At 34.4% G+C, this 21066-nt stretch overlaps 2 protein-coding genes across 2 annotated transcripts; one reads left to right on the forward strand and one right to left on the reverse strand.

Annotated features, from left to right (window-relative positions):
* Window positions 1-1027: 1027 nt before the first annotated feature.
* On the reverse strand, window positions 1028-8095 carry LOC107824015 (RING-box protein 1a-like). Its single transcript, XM_016650741.2, has 5 exons — window positions 7738-8095; window positions 3730-3780; window positions 3547-3606; window positions 1395-1466; window positions 1028-1305 (listed from the first exon to the last, which is right to left on the reverse strand). The coding sequence occupies exons 1-5, from the start codon at window positions 7865-7867 to the stop codon at window positions 1268-1270; spliced, it is 351 nt and encodes a 116-aa protein (XP_016506227.1). The 5' UTR covers window positions 7868-8095; the 3' UTR covers window positions 1028-1267.
* A 908-nt stretch (window positions 8096-9003) lies between these two features.
* Window positions 9004-19075, forward strand: LOC107824014 (protein FIP1). Its single transcript, XM_075242230.1, has 14 exons — window positions 9004-9181; window positions 10708-10799; window positions 10887-10991; window positions 11140-11189; window positions 12157-12223; window positions 12834-12906; window positions 14215-14270; window positions 14532-14628; window positions 15550-15634; window positions 15957-16019; window positions 16580-16639; window positions 16903-16995; window positions 18501-18563; window positions 18664-19075. Exons 1-14 carry the CDS (start codon window positions 9126-9128, stop codon window positions 18748-18750), a joined length of 1047 nt encoding a protein of 348 aa, XP_075098331.1. The 5' UTR covers window positions 9004-9125; the 3' UTR covers window positions 18751-19075.
* The last annotated feature ends 1991 nt before the right edge of the window (window positions 19076-21066 follow it).

Here is a 21066-nt window from a genome sequence, read left to right on the forward strand (position 1 = left end):
AGTTAAAGAGAATAAGTGAACCAAAAGGTGGATGAAAAGGTATTTTTAGCTCAATAGGTGGATGAGAGGTATTTTTAGACCTTTTCAAATAACTTAGGAGCATTTTTAACCCTTTTCCACTCATTTAACTATAGTAAATTGGTACTATTTGGTATACACACTCGGTGTGAGAAAATTTTGCCCTCTCTCTAATGCTTTTCCACGGTTCCACTCTAGCATTATGTGAATCCACTATTTCATGGTTTCAAGGAGTATTGGATGATTGTTTTCAATGTTATTTTGGTCAACAACAATAATAAATCCAGTGAAATTTTATAAATATAATATGGGGAGAGTAATGTGTAGTCAGACCTTACCCTTACTTCATGAATATAGAAAAATCATTTTGGGTATATCACAAATAGAAAGCCTATTCTGCAAACACCTATAACACTTGTGCGTATATTTTGCATGCGTATATAAGAAAGCCTGCTGCAAATCCCTACAATACTTTTGTGTGGGTATATTGCATGCATGGACACACGAGCACAAAAGGTCATTATAAAGTAATCATTACGTTTTATGCTATTTTGCATTATAAAGTTACATTAGCCGGCAATTTTCCAATCGCTTAAATTAAAAATAGCCAGTAAAAATATAATATGTGCATAATTTATGTATTACATGTGTATAGATATATATAATTAATGTATAATATATGTATATGGCTAAAAAAAAGTAAACAATAAATATGACCGGCTATTTATGTAAAGATCCCTCCTCGCAATATGCTTCATTAAAAAGCAAAACAAATAAACCATTCAGTTGACCTCCACTATGATGATCCCTTTGAGCTTTGATTTTCTCAAGACTGGTAAAAGAATATGCAATTGAGATCAATATGATTCCTTTAACTTATTTCCACCTGGTTTTCTTATCGTTATCCAACCTCCCTTTTATTTACTTTCCTCTCTGTTTTTTCGATTTAAGGATTATATCACTGCTAATATTTAAGGAGAATAACCAATGCTATTCATTGACACACTCCTCAACGAGACAAGAATTAGCATAAGAAATGGAATCTCCAATTACAGTTCATTCTTCCGAGGCAACCTAAGACAGACATGAGAACAAAAACAAAGTTTGAGTCCTTGATTTTCATATCTGCAGAACGAAAATGGAAGGAACATAACTTTTTAACGTCATTGATAGCAGAGAGAGGACAGGGACTTCAATCCAACAGACCATACTTCAGAAACTCCTATTCACTGTACACCAACAATAAATTCTAGTGACCATACTTCTGAAACTCCCACTCGCTGTTATCTGAAAGATAGAACAATCATCATACATATACTTAGGATGTAACATACTATAGTGGCATTTGTATTCAAAGACAGCATCATACAACTTACCAAGTGGACACACTTGACGAGTCTTGAGCCACCGACTAATGCAATGGAAGTGGAATGCATGGTTGCAAACACCTACAGCGATCAGCAGATACGGCAAACAATGAACTCCCAATAACAGATTAATATCCACATCCAAAATGGCATAAACAGGATTGTGAGTGTAGCATAACTTCTAGTCAATCATCAATTTCATACACTACAGAAAAAATGTAGACCCACTCAGAGAGGGGTCAAAAAAGGGAGCACCAGATATAGCAATATTTGACACATTTCTTACCTTGTCAAGAGTGACTCAAGGAACTTAGTGGTCATTTCTAGAGGATGAGATTTGTTATCTTCCAGAATTGTTTGCAAAAGATGCCGTAATTTTGTATAAACACAGATGAATACCAGCTTAGAACGGAAATAACACATTCAAGTGACGGCAAGTGTCAAGCATCTAATGATACAAAAGACATGCAAAGCATAGAGCTGGAGCAATTCCAATTTAATATTCTCTGCCAATAGCAACTTAACACTCGCTACAACAAAGCTTTGAGGGAAAGGTTTGATATGAAGATCCTTTTCATGTGGTTGTGCCTTATCAGTCTGCACCTCTACTGTACAAACAATAGTAAAGCGCTATAATGCAATTATCGTAGGCATTCAGCTAACATACTTTAGTATAGCACATTAATCAAAGGGAGAAAAATGCAGAATTATATCTGGTAAGTCAGCGTAACTTAAAGGGAAAAAATTAACATAGTTGTTAGCTCGGAAACATACAAGTGGATGACCAGCTGAATGATGAAATGTTTTAATACCATCAACAAATGACATGCATATCCCAAGCTATCACGACTTCAATCATGACCAAATCACAAGGAAAGTTATTTCTCGAAAACGGAAGAGGTATTCTCAAAAACATGACTTATCAAAACAGAAACATGCGCCCATTGTTAATCTAAAAAACAAAAGAAAATACATTCTAGGAAACAAAATTGATCAAACAAATAAAACTGTTTTCATCTTTTTCTCCACCAAGTAACTAAATGGCTTTCTTCTTCCTTCATATTTCAGTGGTATACGGATATTGGTCTTTCCTATTCACGTAGCCTCATGGTTAAACGGGGGAATTACAAAGGGTGGGAGCGAGACTGTGGGTATTCTGTTTGTTGATGGAGTGTATGGGCGAGATACAGTGAGAGGAGATACAAGATATTAATCACATCATCTTTTGAGCTCATACCGCCGGAGCAACAGATGACTTTTGAGTTGCAACCCAAAAACAAAAGAGGAAGCAAGAGGAGAAGATGAAATAGAGAAGATGAAGGAGAAGTAAAAATTGACAATCATTGTACTTCTCTGGATGACAGAAAATTAAAATAGCACAAATAACCTTCTATTAGAACCATTATAATCAAATAAAAAATGTGGATGCCAGAAAATAAAAAATAAAACAAATAATCTTCTGTTAACACAAAGCATGGTTACCAAAATCCCAATTCAACTCTTAAAATTCTGGAAAAAATTCAACAAAATCTAGGTATACAACTGATCTCGACATGACACTAAGTTCTTCTTGTGTGGTAATCTCTTGTTTAGTTATCCGAAGTGTTTCTATCTTCAAAAGTATGAGCTTTCTGCCCCATAAATAGACAAAACTTCTTCAAACTACACCCAGAAATTCCATTTTATATTAGGAAAGCCAGAATTCACTAAACAGTTAACTTTACCCCAATTTTTCTAATTCACCTACATTTAACTACAAACTCTAACCCTAAGATTTGTTTTATGGACACTGGCTTTGAGAGAGATCAACCTCCTTCATCTAACACAATTATTGATATTGCAGAAGAGCATTAATCATCCAATACCGTACAATAATTAAGGCACCACAATTGCCTAAACTCTAAAATAAGGTGAATCTACCTCTTAATAACACTGAATCAACCACTTAACAATAACTACATGACCATTGGCACAAACACATCCTTCTTATTATCACAACGAGTGAATAGAATCAAGTAGTTTTATGTCTTGACAAAATCTAAGGTGTCAATAGTAGCACACATAAAATGCCGCATAAGTTGATTCCTATGCAACTAATTTCATAAAGAGCATAAAAGTCGCGGCGAATTGACAATTCTCACGCATAACAAGAGCAACATACCCCAAGCAACTGTACATTCCTCACTTGTCGCGCTAGCTTGATTAGCTTGACACTCGATACCTAATCAAAATTAGCATAAACTAAGATCGAATATTAAGAGGATAAAAAATTTAATGAATGGTATCATATCAGAGAAAAAGAAACACCGGCTTCAACAACGTAGAAAAGAGAGCCAAAACTCACACAGATCCATGATGTGATTCCTACAGATTGCACAATTATCTACCACAATATCTGCAACCAAAGTCACAGGATTGATTATTGAACGTAAGAATGTAAAAAATTAAAATAAATTAGATAGACCAGCTCAATGTAATTCATGAAAATGTGCATGTGAATAAATCAAATACACACACAAACACGAAAAAATACACAAATGGAAGTACAGAACTGCTATTAAATTTATAATATCTTTTCAATATGAACCCCAGAAACATAAGATGTAACAATATACAAGGATCTTTCTTAATATATAAGGTAACAATAAAGTGTTACAAGGACAACAATACATTCAAAACAAACATAGAGGACAAATAGTCTGTAAATAAAACATCTATAATCAAACAATCTCCTTAAATCGTTACAAACAACTTAAATTGTTGTAAGCACCTTCCACTTAACGTTGCTTTCTAGTCTTCGATTCACGCATAACAAGTACAAGCTTGCGTGTACACAACAACATTACCATAAGTACTTAACTGACTTTAAATTTTCCGAGAAACAGCCATCTCTAATCTCATGTAAGTCAACATACACAGAGCTGATGTTGCAAAAACATCAAGAACACAAGCATCCATGGACATTCAATTTTTCAGCAAGGATCGATCTATACTTTCACCTCGAAAAAAAATTATATACAATAACTATGCCTCAGTCTCAAACAAACTTAGGCCGGCAGTATGAATCCTCAGTGACCATGTTACTCCATATAAACTCAACGCAGTCCATTATAATCCAAAATAACAACAACAACAACAACAATAATACTACTACTAATAATTACTAGAAGTTCATTATATTTTCTACTGAGTACAAATTTTTGAAAGGCTAAACAACTCCTAGAAAAGCATAGCACTCGAAAAAAAAGTATATATAGTGTAAATTCCTAAAATATATACAGTCAAACCTCTCTATAACAACCTTGTTGGTTCAGATATTTTTTTGGCTTTTATAGTAAATGGCTGGTATACACCTATAACAACATTTGACGCAAAATATATTTTGGCTGTTATAGACAAAAATTATCCAATTTTTTTAATGTTACATATAAACGATAACAAAATTATTCAAATTTAAAATCTCAAAAGATATGCATATTTTACTAATTAAATATTAAGAAAATTAATACATTATTAATAAATTTATAACTAAATGTACAAAGAGTTAATTCTAAGATTACACGTTTTAAAGCTACTAAAAATAAATTCTTTAAAGATTGATGATAAAACTTTGTAATTGTAGCTTATTTTGTAGAATCCATTCTCTTACTAGCGATAAAACGCTTGAATTGGCAAAATTTTATGTCCAAATTTTCAGCAAAAGGATATCTGATAGCTTTCCCTTGAAGGCAATCTAAGTGCATAACAATTGAATCCTATATAAAAATATTTTTTGGCATTTGTCCAATGAAAAACATATCATGTGCAGATCTTATGTATTATGCAAGATGGAAACTTTGTTAAATGAAAAGGATTATGTGCATATTTTTAAAACTATTATTAGTAATCTTAGAGATTCTATATGGCTTTTATAGAGGAGTAATTTTACAAAAAACGTTATGCTACAAATATGGATGTTGTTGTTATAGGTATAAAGTTGTTATAGAGAGGTAAAATATAACTTAAAAAACCGGTTCCGACGAAAACTTGGCTTTTCTAGTGAATGATTGTTATATATGGATGCTGTTATAGAGAGGTCTGATTGTATTTAAACCATTCACATGAAAAAACAAGTGCAATGGTGATTCACAATCACTAGTTTAAAATATTGATATATCACTGGGTTATGGTACTTAAAATCAACATAAATCTTCCACCAGCACAATGTTTAACCTAAAAAATAGATTTTGAAGTTAAAACAGTTAAATAATTCGGATTTTTAATAACTGATTTACTTCACTTTTCCAAGTATAATCAATATGAAAAAAGAAACAAATGATAATAAAAAAACAGAAATCTTATTGATGATTGCAGCCTTTCTTCTGTATGAAAGTAATAAATCTTCCAATAATAGAGAACTGTAACTGGCAGTATAACTTAGTAGTTTTTCGATGGGATACAAGATACAAAAGGGGGTTTAAATAGTATTATCATTCGTAACTGTTTGTCTTGTTTAGCTCCTGCCATTTATTGCATTAATTGTCCGTGATTGATTTGTAACGGTTGAGGTAATAATAGCAAATCAGGGATTGGCTGACCCTTTCCATATTCGTAGCTATTAATGACCTTAATTATCAATCTCGTGGCTATACTCTTATGTTTAACCTCGAGGCTAATAGGCACGGTATATGTGCGTACAACCTCAAGGGTGTTGCACACATCATTCTTCTTTGCCGTGATAACATCTGTCATCACAAAATAAGTCCACATGGCGAGTCTATTTTTACTAATACAGATAGTTCCCCCACTTTCTGGATATTATCTATTGAATATTCGGGAAGTAGAGAGTTTATTTATGGCGGGAATGTTTTGCCGCCTCTTCCCGAGATAATTATGACGTGCTGCTGAAGTGAAGAGACATGCGCTCCTTCCACTTAATGCTCGAGACACGTGTCTTGTTGCGATTGGTTTTGAAGTTTGCAGCAGTTTTTCAAGCACAAATGAGAAACCACTGCAAACTTCATAACCAATCGCAGCAAGACACGTGTCTCCAGCATTAAATGGAAGGAGGACATATCTTTTCACTTCTGCAGCACGTCATAATGATCTTGAGAGAGGCAGCAAAATATTTCTGCCATAAATAAACTCTCCACTTCCAAAATATTCACTTGAGAATATCCATAAAGTGGGGGGACTATCTGTATTAGTGGAAAATAGACTCGCCACACGGACTTATTTTGTGATGATAGTTGTCATTGGAGTTATTACGACAAAGAAGAATGACATATAGAGAAGATGTGTGCAACACCCTCGGGGGTTTTAGGCACGGTATACGTACATATACCGTGCATATTAGCCTCGAGGTTAAACATAAGAGTGTAGCCACGAGACTGATAATTAAGGTCATTAATAGCTACGAATATGAAAAGGATCAGTCAATCCCTGATTACACGAGATTTGCTATTATTACCTCAATCGTTACAAATCAATCACGTAACGGACAATTAATGCAATAAATGACTGTAACGACCATGAGCTAAATAAGGCAAACAATTACGAATGATAGTACTATTTAAACCCCCTTTCCATATCTTGTATCCCCATCGAGAAACTACTAAGTTATATTGTCAATTACAAAATTCTATTACAGTTCTATATTGACAAGAGTGGGTTGCTCTAGTGGTAAGCACCCTTCACTTCCAACCAAGAGGTTGTGAGTTCGAGTCACCCTAAGAGCAAGGTGGGGAGTTCTTGGAGGGAGGGAGCCGAGGGTCTATCGGAAACAACCTCTCTATCGCAGGGTAGAGGTAAGGTCTGCGTACATACTACCCTCCCCAAACCCCACTAGTGGGATTATACTGGGTTGTTGTTGTTGTATTACAGTTCTATATTATTGGAAGATTATTACTTTCATAGAGAAGATCATCAATAAGATTTCCATTTCCTTTATTCTCTTAATTTATTTCCTTATTATTATTTGTTCCTTTTTAGTATTGATTATACTTGGAAACCCGAATTATTTATTTAATTGTTTTGACTTCAAAAACTATTTTTTGGGTTAAACGCACATGTACCAGATAACTCTGCCCACCAAGGATTCACCTTAGAAAAATACACACACACACATTATATATTGACATGTTCTTGAATTCTTAAATAACTCAATTTATGTACATGTATGTATATGTACACTAAGTTCACAATCGTCACGAAATACTAGCAAGTGCAATGGTACTTAACAACTACTATTAGTTTAAAATTTGAATAGGTCACCGGGTTATGGTACTTATAAATCAGCATAAAATCGTCAAATTTACACACCAAAAATTGTAAAGGAAAGACAAAAGGAAATTAATTAGGGTTAGAAATTGACCCCAAGCCCAGAGAGCAACAGCATTCCACTTTTTGATTTCAAATCGCTTGGGCTTTTTAGTGGACGATCCAACGCCGGTTGAACCCTCGCCGGCGAGAACCATAGGTACGTCGGTGTCCGGTGATGCCATTGAATTTCAAAATGTGTTTTAGGTGGAAAATTTTGTAAGTTGATGTTTAAGTAAGAGAAGTTAGTGGGCCTGACTTAAGATGAATTGGACTGAACTGAAGCCCGTGTGAATCGGGTGTAAGCCTAGTCTTTTGGATCAATTGTCCAAAAAAATACTATGTGAATTCTCCTACACCCTACTTTTTCTCAAGAAAAACAACATTCGACTAGAAAAATGCTACCTCTGATCTAGTAAATACACATTTGGATTAATATATTAAGATAAATTAACCCTCCCCCCTCTCTCTCTCTATATATATCATGTATAATTAGTATATAAGTTATATATCAATAGAAAACGCAAAAAAATACTGTACCAAAAAATTCGATGGTATTTTCTTATATTATTTAAAAAAAGAAATTGAAGAACCTAATGGATGCGAAAAAAAAACTTAATGGATCAAACTTGAACTCCGGCTGACGGGATCGCCTAGCGGGTTCACTGTGACGCAAACATGCCTGTGAAACTTTGTCACAATATTTCTTTGTGACAAAGCATATCAACTTAAAGGAATAATTTTTTAAATAATTATTATAAATATTTACTTATAATTATTTTACAATTGACTTAATTATATGTAGTAAATATTATTTTACATTCTAAAAACTAAGCTCACAAACTAAACCTTTGTGGAGCAAAATAACAAAATGGACCTTTATGTTTGAAGGTATGTTTAAAACAGTTAATTGAATATACTCATGCGCAATTGTAGATTTTTGAGTTTGTAAAAAATGAGCACTTTTGGACTTCAAAAAATATTTAACAAATTTTAATTGTTAGATTTAAGGGGAACTGCAAGATATAGAAACTCATATTTGGAGATGCAGTTTTTGTAATTTCTGCTAGTATTGGTCTATTTTTGATATATTATGAATTTTTTACTATTTTATATCTATTTCTAGTGGTTAATGCAAATATTGGGATTTGACTAGATTTTCTGGTGTTTATAGTTAATTTTTTTTTTCCTAACAGTTCCTGTTAAATCTAGTTTGTTTAATGTTAGAGATTAAAAGTACTCATTTTTTACAAATTAAAAAAAAAATCTAAAAAATATATTTAAGGTACTATTTTAAACATACCCTTAAATGGACCTTTTCTGTCAAAACGGAATAAAGAATCTGAATTAGATAGTATGAAGGAAGCGAAGCAAAACGGTTTTAAACTGGAAATATTAGAAAGAACAAATTCATCGAGCTACAATAAGAAGATTTAGAAGAAGATGTCAACGGAAATACAGTCTTCTTTAATCTCTGCATCGGCAGACGAAAATAATCTGTAAGAGCTAAATCCTCCAATCTATTCGCACCACTGTTGTTGTATATATTTATACTGATTGTAATCGTCAGTTTTCTATTTTTCATTTTCAAACATAGAATTGGAATTTTAATTACCTGCTAAGTGAATAATTTTTGAGCTCACGTTTTCCTAGCTAAGAAGCTGAAAATTCAGTAAATACTTGTACATTCTTTTTTGTCATATTCTTTGTTACGTAATTAGGGATTTGAACTTAGTTAAATTCAGTTGGAATTACGGGGAATTGTGCTTCGGTTGAGCAAACGTTAAATTTGGGAAGTCGAAGTGTGTTGTTAGGATTTTGCAAGGACCTTAGTCACTGAGGAATGTGGGGGATGAATACTCCTCCCTTAACAAGATGTCAAAGGTTCGAGCCTTGGAATGGAGAAATTCCTGGTAGGGAGCGCTTTCTCTTTTAATGGGTATTAAGAAGGTTTTGGGGGGCGGGGGGGGGGGGGGGGATTCCAGATAGCTACCAAGTTTCGGGTACCGAATGGTTAAACCAGAAAAAATGATAGTCTACAAGGGTCCCAAGGGATTTCCTAGTGGTTGAAGAGCTAGAGTGACAACCTTGGGAACCAAGGTGGGAATCCCAGCAAACACGACAGTAGGTTAATATACTTAAAGCCTTGATGAATGAAGTTACCCAATACTTGTGTTGATGGGAGATACTTTCTAACTAGTTGATTAATCAAGGTGTGTGCATGTTTATTGAACATCACCGTTGTAAAGAATGATAATTTACAAGGTTGCTATTGTAATTCTTGGACAAAGACCGGAGAGATCTATTGGTCCTTATTTTAAAGGCAGCTGGTGGGAAGTAACAGGTATCCGGTGGAATAGTTGATGTGCGCAAGCTGGGTGGAACATCACTGTTATAAAAATAAAGTCTTGGTTAAACTTTTTTGTGTTTTTTTTTTGTTTATGAGCTTCAGTGCCGTATGTGAGCTTGACAAAGAATAAAAAGTTTTGAGAAAAGGATGTGGGTCACAATAAAATTATGGTTATGTTACAAAAGTGTAACTATGTTGAATCCTCCGATACTAAATTTTTTGGGACGTAGCCGATTAGGTATGTGCAACAGTCTTGGAATGAAATGAGTCTAGATGAAACATAATGGATACAGGGGATTCACACAGTCTATCCCTATTAGTTTGGGATTAAGGTATAGTTGATTGAATTTCTTCTATGAGCTCCTACCAGATGTTGATTGACTTCTTATTGTTCTCTAACTGACTATACTCTCGCATCTTTAAAGTCAGCACCTTAACTGTAAGTTAGAAGGCTGTAATTTGCGAGAGTATCTCTAAAGGCTGGAATAGATTAAAGGAATGGAGGGAGAATTTCGGATGATATACAGGTAGTGTGTAAGCAAAATAGAGATGTCTCTAGGGAATCATATGACTATTCAAGTTAAATGCTGAGACTGAACAATAAGTTATTCCTGTTTTGCCTAATACTTCAGCTTCTCTTGCTTATAACTAGTTATGCTGCTTGTTCAACTGTAGGTTCGTGGACGTACTGCATGAAGCACCTCTATCCGGTCATAGGAAGCCTACGAGCATTATTGGGAGTATTTTCTACTGTTTCTTATTGGCAAGTATTAGTTCATGAATTTTTTGTGGCTTGACAAAGATTCAAATTTAGCCACCTTCTAGGTGAACTAATTATGTTGATTTCTAGGCAGGCTTTGCTATTTTGGGGGTGGGAGCTACATGGATATTTCATCCTATAGAAGGATTAGTGTTCCCATTTCTTTGCAGTTGTAATGTTGCCCTCCTTGTTGTCACAGGTCCGATATGAAGTCAAATTCTTTTGCTTCTTTCCTTTGCTTTCAGCAAATCATAAGTTTTAAATCTTCTGCGCTTCGTTATATTGTTCCAGCAGCTGACTTCCCTCTATAGTTCTATGCCTAAAACATAAGTGTTTGATATCTGTAGGCATTTTTCAGCAATATCTGGTCTATCAAGTTAAGAAAATACGGTTACAGGTCAGTATTTCTATTATATTTCTGATAACAATATGTACTGACCCCAACTAGCTTGGGATTGAGGTTTTGTTGTTGGGCTGGTGATTAATATTATTCTTTCAATATATAGCCTGAGATGAAAGTTATTAAAAAAAGTTAAAAACAACGCTGGAAGGGCAATGGATTATATCAAACTTCCTCAGCTATAAATGATTATATTACCACATTGGGTTGGATATAACTTTCATCCATACCTGGCCCTTCTCCTCTCCTCTCTTGTGACATGTGCACAAAAGAAAACATGGAATAAAAATTATCTCTTTATATATTATCTTGGAAAAATCATCTAGTTGTGAGGTCTTCTGCATATTAAATGCTGTTATGGTGCCAAAACATTCATATTATTCAAGTGGCTTTCATAGTCTGGTCTAAGCTAGTTTGCACCCCACGGATTTTGCAAAGTGGTGTGTACCAGTAAGTTGGAAAAGCAGATCAGTATAGTAGAAGAACCCGATATACAAACTGTATGGAACTAAAGGTTTCGCGAATGAGGTAGTGTATAATGTTACTGGAAGCGAATTGTAGAAGTACCTGGATATTGAGAATGGATCAAGGAAATCATGAGTGCTTTTTAGCCCATTAGTTGCTTCAGATGGGTTTCCAGGCTTTGGTTTCTTTTTTTCGCTTTGGTTTCTTTTTTTCTCTTGTGTCTATCCTGGGGGTACAAGAAAGATAAAGTCAGTTAACCAAGTTGGCAACTTCTCTGCACTATAATTCAGATACAAATTCTCAGGGTTCCAGTGGTCTTTCTTTTGGTGAATGGGAGACTTCTGGTGGCATTACTTGGATGGGAATTACATTTTACTGCAATATTCAGTTATCAAGATTGATCATCGCCCATCTTCATTGCAGTGTTCTTATTATTCAAAATCATAAGACAAGCGGCGATTTCTGAAATTTGCAATAATCTGAACTTTAAATTTTGTAGGGGTACTATATTTTCAGCCAGAAACTGAAGCATATTATTCGCCTTCCATTTGCTACAATCGCGTATGGTACGCAATACCTGGTCCTCTAGTTTATGCATCCATCTCTTCTTTGTACTATCCTTTTTCTTGACTAGTTTTAATCATCGCCAGCGCAAATCTATGGTCAAAACAAATCTTGCTATAGTATCCAACTGTAATTTTCACATGCTGACTAATCTGCTATAGGTGAATTGCATCTTTGTTATTTTCTTGCAGAGTTACAGTTATTTTCTACGTATAATATTGTTTAATTTGCATATGGGGGTCCGATTTTTGATTTCAATTATGCAAAATTTGGATTCTTCTCAACCCTCCACTACACTCCCAGAAAAGGGAAAAAAGAGAGGCTGAGTAAATATGAGTGAGAAGTTATTAACAAACTCTGAGCTTAAAAGATAATTTTCATGAGCATAAAATGTGTCCATGAAACAAGCTAAGATCATTAAATTTCTTTTTCTTTTTTAAAAAAATCTTTACTGCTCTAATTTCGTGTCAGATTCTTCTGTTGTCTGAACAATACTTACAGGAACTACTAGTTTAATTCCTAAGTTGCTTTCGTAATTGTTCAAAAGATTTAAGATCATTTTTCTTCTGTTGGTTTTTAAATGGATATCCATTTGAAACACTTCAATTACAGGAACCTCAGCGATGCTGCTTGTCATGGTTTGGGATCCACGTATTAGCATCCTCTCTATATCGACACTACTCAGGTTTACATTCCAAGAAACTGGCTGCATCTATTTTCTCAGTTATGCGCGGCTCCTTGCATAAAGAGATGTTAATTTAACAACTTTAAGTATTGAAATGGCCCCTGGCGACTTTTTCCTTCTTAATTTGTGATAATTTCTCTGATGTATACTGCAGTAGTAAATTATTCATTTACGAAGGAGTGCTATGATATAGTTACGTTGTATGAAAAAATAAATGCTAAATCTGAGTTATGCTAGACTAGCACCAACTTAGTGCTAGACTTTGTTATCTCCAAAAAATAAAAAATCTAAGTTATGGTAACACTTTTAAGCAAGATAGCATATTGAGTCAGATAGTTGGTTTTGAGGATAGATTTTATAGAAACCTTTAGGATTTCACGTTTTGGATAACTAAAGCAATTTGAAATGCGGAACTTTGATGGGGAATAATAACTTTATTACCATCCATTGACAAGTTATAGACGAGGAAAGTGAGACTCTCAAGGTCTTATATGGAACTTTATTGGAGCTTTAAGTATTGTCTGCTATGTTCCAAAATGAAAAAGGTAAAAGAACTGACTTTCCCTATTTCGTATTTAATTTGCTTTGTTTTGAAATAAGAAGAAACGTTTTAACTAACAACCTGAAGACATTTTCAGTTACAATATTTTCCAGAAAACTCTCACAGATGTAGAGTGTAATGAGGCAGACGGTAAAATCTAAGCTGCTTCCATCTTCTCTCTAGTTTAGAGAAATCCACTTAAATTGACTGAAAGCAAATGAATGTGAATTTGTAATTGAGAGACATTTTCGATTTTGATATTTTCCAGACTCGCACAGATGACGAGTGTAATGAGGCAGAGGGTAACACCTAAGCTGCTGCCATTGTCGCTTTGGTTTAGAGAGATCCAGTTCAAGGACTGAAAACAGTGAAGGTGGTTTTGATATATTGGTAGTGATCCACAGAAAAAAAAAGGACCAAAATTGTCAGTTTTTGGGGGTGGGATTTATATGCATTTGTATTTGGGCATCGAATGTACTTCATGGATGTGGCCTATCAACTTCTAGTTCCCTAAGAACAATCCATCTAAACCCTTAAAATCATCATTCACGGGAGGCGGAACAAAAGACTTGAAGGTTTCACTGACTCAGGCCCGATCAGAGAGCCGCTTCTAGGCTTTTTAAATTTCAAAAAGTTAGGACCTCATGGATATATATCTAGTTGCATTCATGCAGAGTTGGAGGTTGCATGAGCTATAGCAGTGGTATTGAAGTTTATATGTTTATTCTTTCTAATGTTTTCTATAGCTTCGTTGCTTCCTTATTCAGGATCATCATGTTGGCTGAAGTAGTGTGTGCTGGTTCTTTCATGACAGTCTATATTGGTGAGTAACTTCCTTTAAGGGATGCCTTTAACAAGAGTCAGTAAAATTTTATTGTTTTCAAACCCCTTAACTGTCTAGAAAAGACTCCTGCAAAATTGCATGAAAGGGAGATGTTAGCTAAAACTTAAATCCTCTTCATATTTGGGAACTGAAAATTGTTTTCTGGCTTTGAAATCACCTATTAGAAATTCCGACCTGTTCTATATTGTCAGGATGTATTACATGAGAAATAAAGTCAATTAAACCTTCTACTGACTGCAGGTTGTGTTCACCAATACAATTCATTGGATTCCCAGCCCGATGTCTTAAAGTCACTTTATTCTCCACTTCAACCATCAAGTTCTCTGGAAGGTTTGAGGTACCTCACAGGTTTACATTCTGATTATGGAAAAACATTATGTCCATTAATTTGGTCACTGTTACTTTACCTTAAATTTGTATCGGATTATGGAGGGCTCTTTCATGATTCTATTTAAAAAAGGTGCCATGCGTGTGTAATTTCTGTGTCTTCAAGCATTTTTAGCCACTTTTTTTATATAAAAAACTAAAAGTAACTTCAGCACGCTTCTCTTTGAGTCTGTAATTATATAAAAAAATATGCTCTACTCTACTTGACAAGGAAACAAATAGTGCAATGTGTTTGGCAAGTCAAATTACTCCTTTCAGTCCTTATATAGATAATTCTAAAAAGCTTTATTAGGTCTTGTTGATTGCATTAGAGAGGTGTCTAAACTACTGGCTGAAATCTGGGAAAATAGGAAGTTTTGTTGAAGTAATGTAATAGCAAAGCTAAAATAATATAAAGGGGTGCTTATTTTGTTCAAGTGTAAATCTGGATGATGGGAACTTTGCATTAAAGAAAAAGGTAAAATGAATTGGGATGACCAAAAATGAGTTGGGTCAAACACATTGGGATTGACAAAATTGTCATCTTTGTTTGAGTTCATGAATGTTGAGATATAGTTAGTACTGATAAGAGCTTTTGCTACATGACATCTATTTTGATTTCTGATATGGTCAAGCATTTGGTAGTTGGAGAAGTGGGAGGCCTTTGGAGGAATAACTGATGCTAAAATAATAAATCTCAAATATCTTTTTATGTATGTTTTCAGACCGATCACTATGTATTTGTGCTTTTATCATGTCAGTGTGACATTATCTTTATGGCCCTTGGATTGGGGACTTCTGGAAGAGATGGAAGAAAGAGCTCGACAGTTGCTTCAGTGCTTGTTCTTGATGATACAAATGATAATTTTGCTAAGAGCCTTTTGTTCTATAGGTACCAGGACGGTGGTCGACTATCAGATCAGCAGATGGCATTGTTGCAATATCAGCAAGAAAATATACACTTTTTGAGTGAGGAGGTATGTGGTTATTAAAAACTCCATGTTACTGGCAATGCGCTTCCCAAGCTTTTTGGTGGTTGGGGAGGGGATAGAAACTGGATTTTGGGCTGCTCCAGTTTTTTAAGTTGCTAATCAAGCAGCTAATAGCTCATAGAAGATATTTATTATAAGTTAAGAATCTCTTGTTTTCTCTTGGAAAGGAAAGTGGTATAGACATTTATAGGTATTGTCTCTTCAGGACGTATGTATCCCTTATGACCAAATGGATTTTATTCCTGATTGTTCCTTCTGGAACTTTTTCTTTCTTTTCTCTGAGTTAATCTAATTCCTTTTCTTCCAGATTCTTAGACTGCAAGAAACCTTAAGCAAATACGAAAGGTCTAATGATGGGAGTGCACCTCAGGTATGTTTGTCCTTGTCAAAATTGTGTTGCTGTTTCTGTACTATCTAGAAAAGAAATAGAGTTTACTTGTTGGCTTCAGAGTTAATTGTATTTAAGCTATAAGAATAGAATGAGGGGAAAAAAGAACTTGAAAACATGAACTTATAAGATCTCAGTGGAAGTACTGTCCTTTTAAGATTATCATCCAGCTTTTTTGTCCCATTAGTCGGGGCATCCAAAAGGTTGGCCCTGATTCAATTATTTTGACCGCTCATGCTAATGACTTTTGACTAACTGAGCAAGTAGTAACTGGTAGCAACTGAAAAGGAAAAAAAATTCCAAAACTAGATGCTGAGAACACTATTGCATTCCTTCTCAAAAAAAGAACACTATTGCATACACCAGCACTTTCATCTTTTATGATTCTCTCAAGGATTTTTCTTTCCGAAAGCAAAATTAATAATTTGGATATTATGGACTGCTGATAATGGAATCAGCCATGTTGATTAGTCATTAATCACTTGGATTTGGTACTAAGATTTCAAAATGATGATGTTGACGAGTCTTCTTTGTTCTGCCAGGTCGATCTTGCTCACTTATTGGCGACTCGAGATCAAGAGTTACGCACACTTAAAGCTGAGGTATTATGTAGCTTGTAGTATTTTTGTCCCTCTTTCATTTCCAGCTGACCTATCGTTCTGACTACTATACGTGCAATTGCATGTCTGTTTTGTGGCTTCTTTTTGAGTGAGATTCTCCTCTCATTCCCTTTTTGTTTTGTGGTGGAAGTCATTGGTATTAAGATTGTAATTTCTTTTCTCACAAGATTCTTGCTTTCAAACTGGAATTTTGCTCTGCTTGTTTTATCCTTTTCTCTCTTCTTCTAAATACTTGTGTGCTTCAGATGAATCAATTGCAATCTGAGCTGAGGCTTGCTCGATCTATAATAGAGGAGAAGGATGCTGAGATTCAGCGTATTCGCAATGCAAATAATCAGGTGTGTTTTAAAATGCTTTAAAAGTCAAGTAGCATTTTTGGGTTGTAAAAACAAGTAAAATATTTGGTGTAATTACAGCTGGGTTTAATTTTCTTCTAGGGACGGTCACTTGTGTTGATTCTGTCTTGCTTGCATATTTTTGTCTTTTCATTAAGCAATTGGGACGTATTTGCTATTAAGAAAAAACTTATTAGAAAATAACACTTTAGTATTAGCTTTTGATGTAATCATTGTAGGCCTAATAAAATTGGACCCTTTTGAAAGAAATTAGCACATTGATCAGACTGTACTTTTGTATTTCTTGGGTCTTTTTGCTTCCGGTGTTAATTAGTTTGTTGGTTGCCAACTGTCATAGTTAGTTATATCTGATTTGTCTAATGTGCTCCAATTACATAAGGCTTATATCTTGACTGATTTTTTCTCATTCAAGCTAACCCTAATAGTTATCCCAAATGTACCATTTAATTTTAGTTGTATGAGTTCATCTCAAAAAAAATTTAGTTGTATGACTCACTTATATTTAGGATAATTGAAAGTTCCTCTTTTTGACAAAGAAATATTATGAATTTATGCATCTAATTTTTCCACGGTGTGGTTTCCCTTGTTTCACCTAAATTTGAGGAGCTCAAATTTTTTATTTTGATGGATTGTCTTCCTTTATGGTTCATTTCTTCAAGTATAAACAATTACGAGAAAATGTCTTTGCCACCTTGGGACACGATTAGATTTAAGTATTATTTTATTTGTGTGACAATCTGTCTGGAAAATGAATCTCCTGAAAATGTCAAGATAGTTTGGCTTCGGCCATCTAATATACATTCTCAATCTCTAGAATTCGGATATCCAACATAAACAGTAAAGTCACATTACTACTGTATGTAGCATGTAACTGTGAGATCTAGTGAAAGGCAATTAATGATAGTCCAAACACACATCATCCATTTATATGTCCATGTCAACATGTAATTCTTACATTTACATTATTGCTATGTCGAGTTAATTCAACTCTTTCTGAAATTCTGCGATTGATAATTAAATTATTTCTCATCCCACTTTTTCATTGAGGGAGGTAATTGTTGATCCTCTCACTCCTGGGAGTAGATGCTTCTCTGGGATAGGAAATAAGTTTACCAGTTTGCTTCTATAACACTATTAGATGGTATGAAAGAAATTATAAAATGAAGTCCAGACACATTTCACCGTCTAGGGGTTCTTTTACTGAATACAGAAGGTATTTCTAGTGCTTGGCTGAGTGAAACTTTGTATGGTTGCTGGCAATTCCTAAAGAACCATATACACTGGTATTACAGCCGTAGTTAGTAGTTACTAACAACTAGGGTTATTCTATCTGAGTATCTTCATTGTCTGTCTTGTATAGTTGTTGGGCTCTCGCTTGATCTTGCATTTTTCTTTTTCTTTTTTCAAAGTAGTTTGCATGACATCTCTCTCTCTCTCTCTCTCTCTCTCTCTCTCTCTCTCTCTCTCTCTCTCTCTCTCTGTAACAGTATGTTGAAGAAAATGAGAGACTTAGAGCTATTCTGGGAGAATGGAGCAGCCGAGCAGCTAAGGTAGTACTTCATCGTTTGTGGTACATTGCTATAATATTGTTGTTTCCTTTTCCTCTTCGCTAAAGTAATACACCATATGTTTTTCTTGGCTGGATAAAAGCTTGAACGTGCTCTGGAGATGGAAAAGATGTCAAACTTGGAACTGCAGAAAAAACTAACCACACTGAAAACTCAAACGCGTGAATAGTGCTCGCAAGTGGTTACTTTTCTAACAGTTTTAGGATCTTTTGCAACACTATGAAGAGAAGGGTATCTACAGAAGATGACTATGATACCGTTCTTGGATGACCTCATGGTCCTATCTACTGCACATGTACAAACTAAGCCATCTTAGCCAATGCTCTCAACAATAGTTTGCTTTTGCTGTACATTACTGCTATAGCCAAAACTTTGAAGGCTGCTTTTGCAATGTCAATGTGGCCAACATGGGGTGACATTGGAAGGAGGAAATGATCTCCTATGCCTGTTTACAATTTGAACAGAGGAAAGTGACTCGACCAAGTTCTCGTGTTTTATGTACGGATCTTCTATATTATTTTTTACTTATATCCTATGCAAAAGGTCATATCAATTAAAATAGCATTTGTAAGAATTCGACTGATGTGGATAGTGTGAAGGCATGGCAGTTGGTACAGGAGTAAGAATGCTGGTCTCCTGAGTCTAACAATCACAAAGAAGGATACTGTTAGAGTAGGGGTGTCAAATGGGCTGGTTGGGCTTATTTTGGGCGGGTTAAAATGGATTGAGTCAATAAATAGGCGGTCATTGACCCGCCCAAAAATAACTTGGCTGAGATGGGCTGGGTCAAGTTGGGCTAAAATTTGGGTCATAGACCAACTCGCTCAACTTTTATCAAGTTTCAATTAGTATGTATTGTTTTCTAATAAATTGTTTAATTATCAAATAAGACTTTTTTTTTTTCTTTTGTTATGGTTATATATAATATATCAAACAAAAAAATATATTTTAAAGTTATTTTAGCAAAGTTATTCATGGATAAATTTGGGCTAAAAATCGGGTGAAATTCAAAAATAGTCAGATTTACAAGTGGTAATTGAAAAAGAGCCACAGTTTCAAAAGTAATGGAAATTTAGTCACTTTTTAGGTAAAGATAAATCTGAATGAAAACACTGTTCAAAATCAGGAAAATATTTCAGCATAATATACTGGAGTTTGAATTTTTTACATGTGAACTTCCAGCATAATATACTAGAAGTTCATATACATGTGCTCCAATCTCTAGTATATTATGTTGGAACTTGTTGTGCACTGGAGTTCCAACATAATATGTTGGAAGTTCACACACTTGTGCTCCAATCTACAGTATATTATGCTGGAACTTTCCGTGTTGCAGCAAAATAGGGTTATTTTTCAAAAACTTTGCAAACGCTAGCTATTTTTCAATTACCAGTCCGAAAACTGGTTGGTCCATGCTATTTTCACCTAAAAATCAGCCTAACATTCGTTGGGCTGAAATGGGTTGGGCCAAGATGGGCAGAGTTCAATAAATGGGCGGGTCAATGACCGGTCAACCTTGGACTGGTTGAAAGAATCAAATGGGTTTGAGCTCAAATTGCCACCTCTATGTTAGAGATATAAAATGCCATTATCAGTATATAGGATTTCAAAGGGTTTTATAGTAGTGTAAAGTTTTTGGTTGGATGTTTACATTTTTTTCACATAATATGAGTCTCAACCCATTCTATTGCTCTGGATCAATTATAGACTATCTCCATCTTTTATATTGTTGTGAAGTTCTCTTGTTCAACGTAATTATTTTAGTGGATTTTTCTTTGACTATCCTTCAAATACCTAAGAAGAGATTTAACAAAGTAAAACATGGAAGTCTGAAATGAAGAAGTGAGGATTCGTATAGTTGACTCTAACTTGTTTGAAACCGAAGCGTGATAATAGTTGTTAAAACATGAAAGTCGAATTATTTAATTGAAATATATGAACCATACTGACATTCTTAATTGGTGAACTTGTATCATTTTTTTACTTTCAAGTTATTATTCAACAGAAAACACAAACTTAATACCAAATTAACTTAAAAGAAAAGCAGGAAAATTTCAAATTACGTCAAAAGAGGGCCAGTGATTCATTATAGTGGATTATTATTTTATTGTTCAACTGCAACCAAAAAACTCAATAGCAACATCAAATCATTGACAATTAAGCATGTATAAAATTATCATAAACGTATTTATTCACCTGAAAAATGTATCTGCCCCATATACTGCAATACATGCATAAATCAAGTAAACATCATCCTAATTTTATCTGAAAATTAAGGGGTCAGTTTGACTGGAAACAAGTTATCCCATAATTACTTATCTCGGGATTAGTTATTTCTGGATTAGTTATCACATCCTCTCATGAGGATAGGATAATTAATTCTGAGATTAGTTATACCATGATTTATCCCAACAAAACGTGAAATAAACTCTTCTCAAATTTAATCTCAAAATTAATTATCCCTTATTCTTAGTACCAAACTAAA

Source organism: Nicotiana tabacum, chromosome 21 (genome assembly GCF_000715075.1).
Source record: "Nicotiana tabacum cultivar K326 chromosome 21, ASM71507v2, whole genome shotgun sequence".
In the NCBI taxonomy this organism is placed as follows: domain Eukaryota; kingdom Viridiplantae; phylum Streptophyta; class Magnoliopsida; order Solanales; family Solanaceae; genus Nicotiana; species Nicotiana tabacum.

Excerpts from the sequence above, each read along its gene's own strand:
- LOC107824014 (XM_075242230.1), top strand. The coding sequence starts at position 9,126 with ATGTCAACGGAAATACAGTCTTCTTTAATCTCTGCATCGGCAGACGAA. Across the intron at positions 9,182-10,707 it reads TCGGCAGACGAAAATAATCT|GTTCGTGGACGTACTGCATG; the intron begins GTAAGAGCTAAA and ends GTTCAACTGTAG. Across the intron at positions 14,629-15,549 it reads AGTTCTCTGGAAGGTTTGAG|GTACCAGGACGGTGGTCGAC; the intron begins GTACCTCACAGG and ends TTTGTTCTATAG.
- LOC107824015 (XM_016650741.2), bottom strand. The coding sequence starts at position 7,867 with ATGGCATCACCGGACACCGACGTACCTATGGTTCTCGCCGGCGAGGGT. Across the intron at positions 1,467-3,546 it reads GGAATGTACAGTTGCTTGGG|GTGTTTGCAACCATGCATTC; the intron begins GTATGTTGCTCT and ends TGATCGCTGTAG. Across the intron at positions 1,306-1,394 it reads TCGTCAAGTGTGTCCACTTG|ATAACAGCGAGTGGGAGTTT; the intron begins GTAAGTTGTATG and ends TCTATCTTTCAG.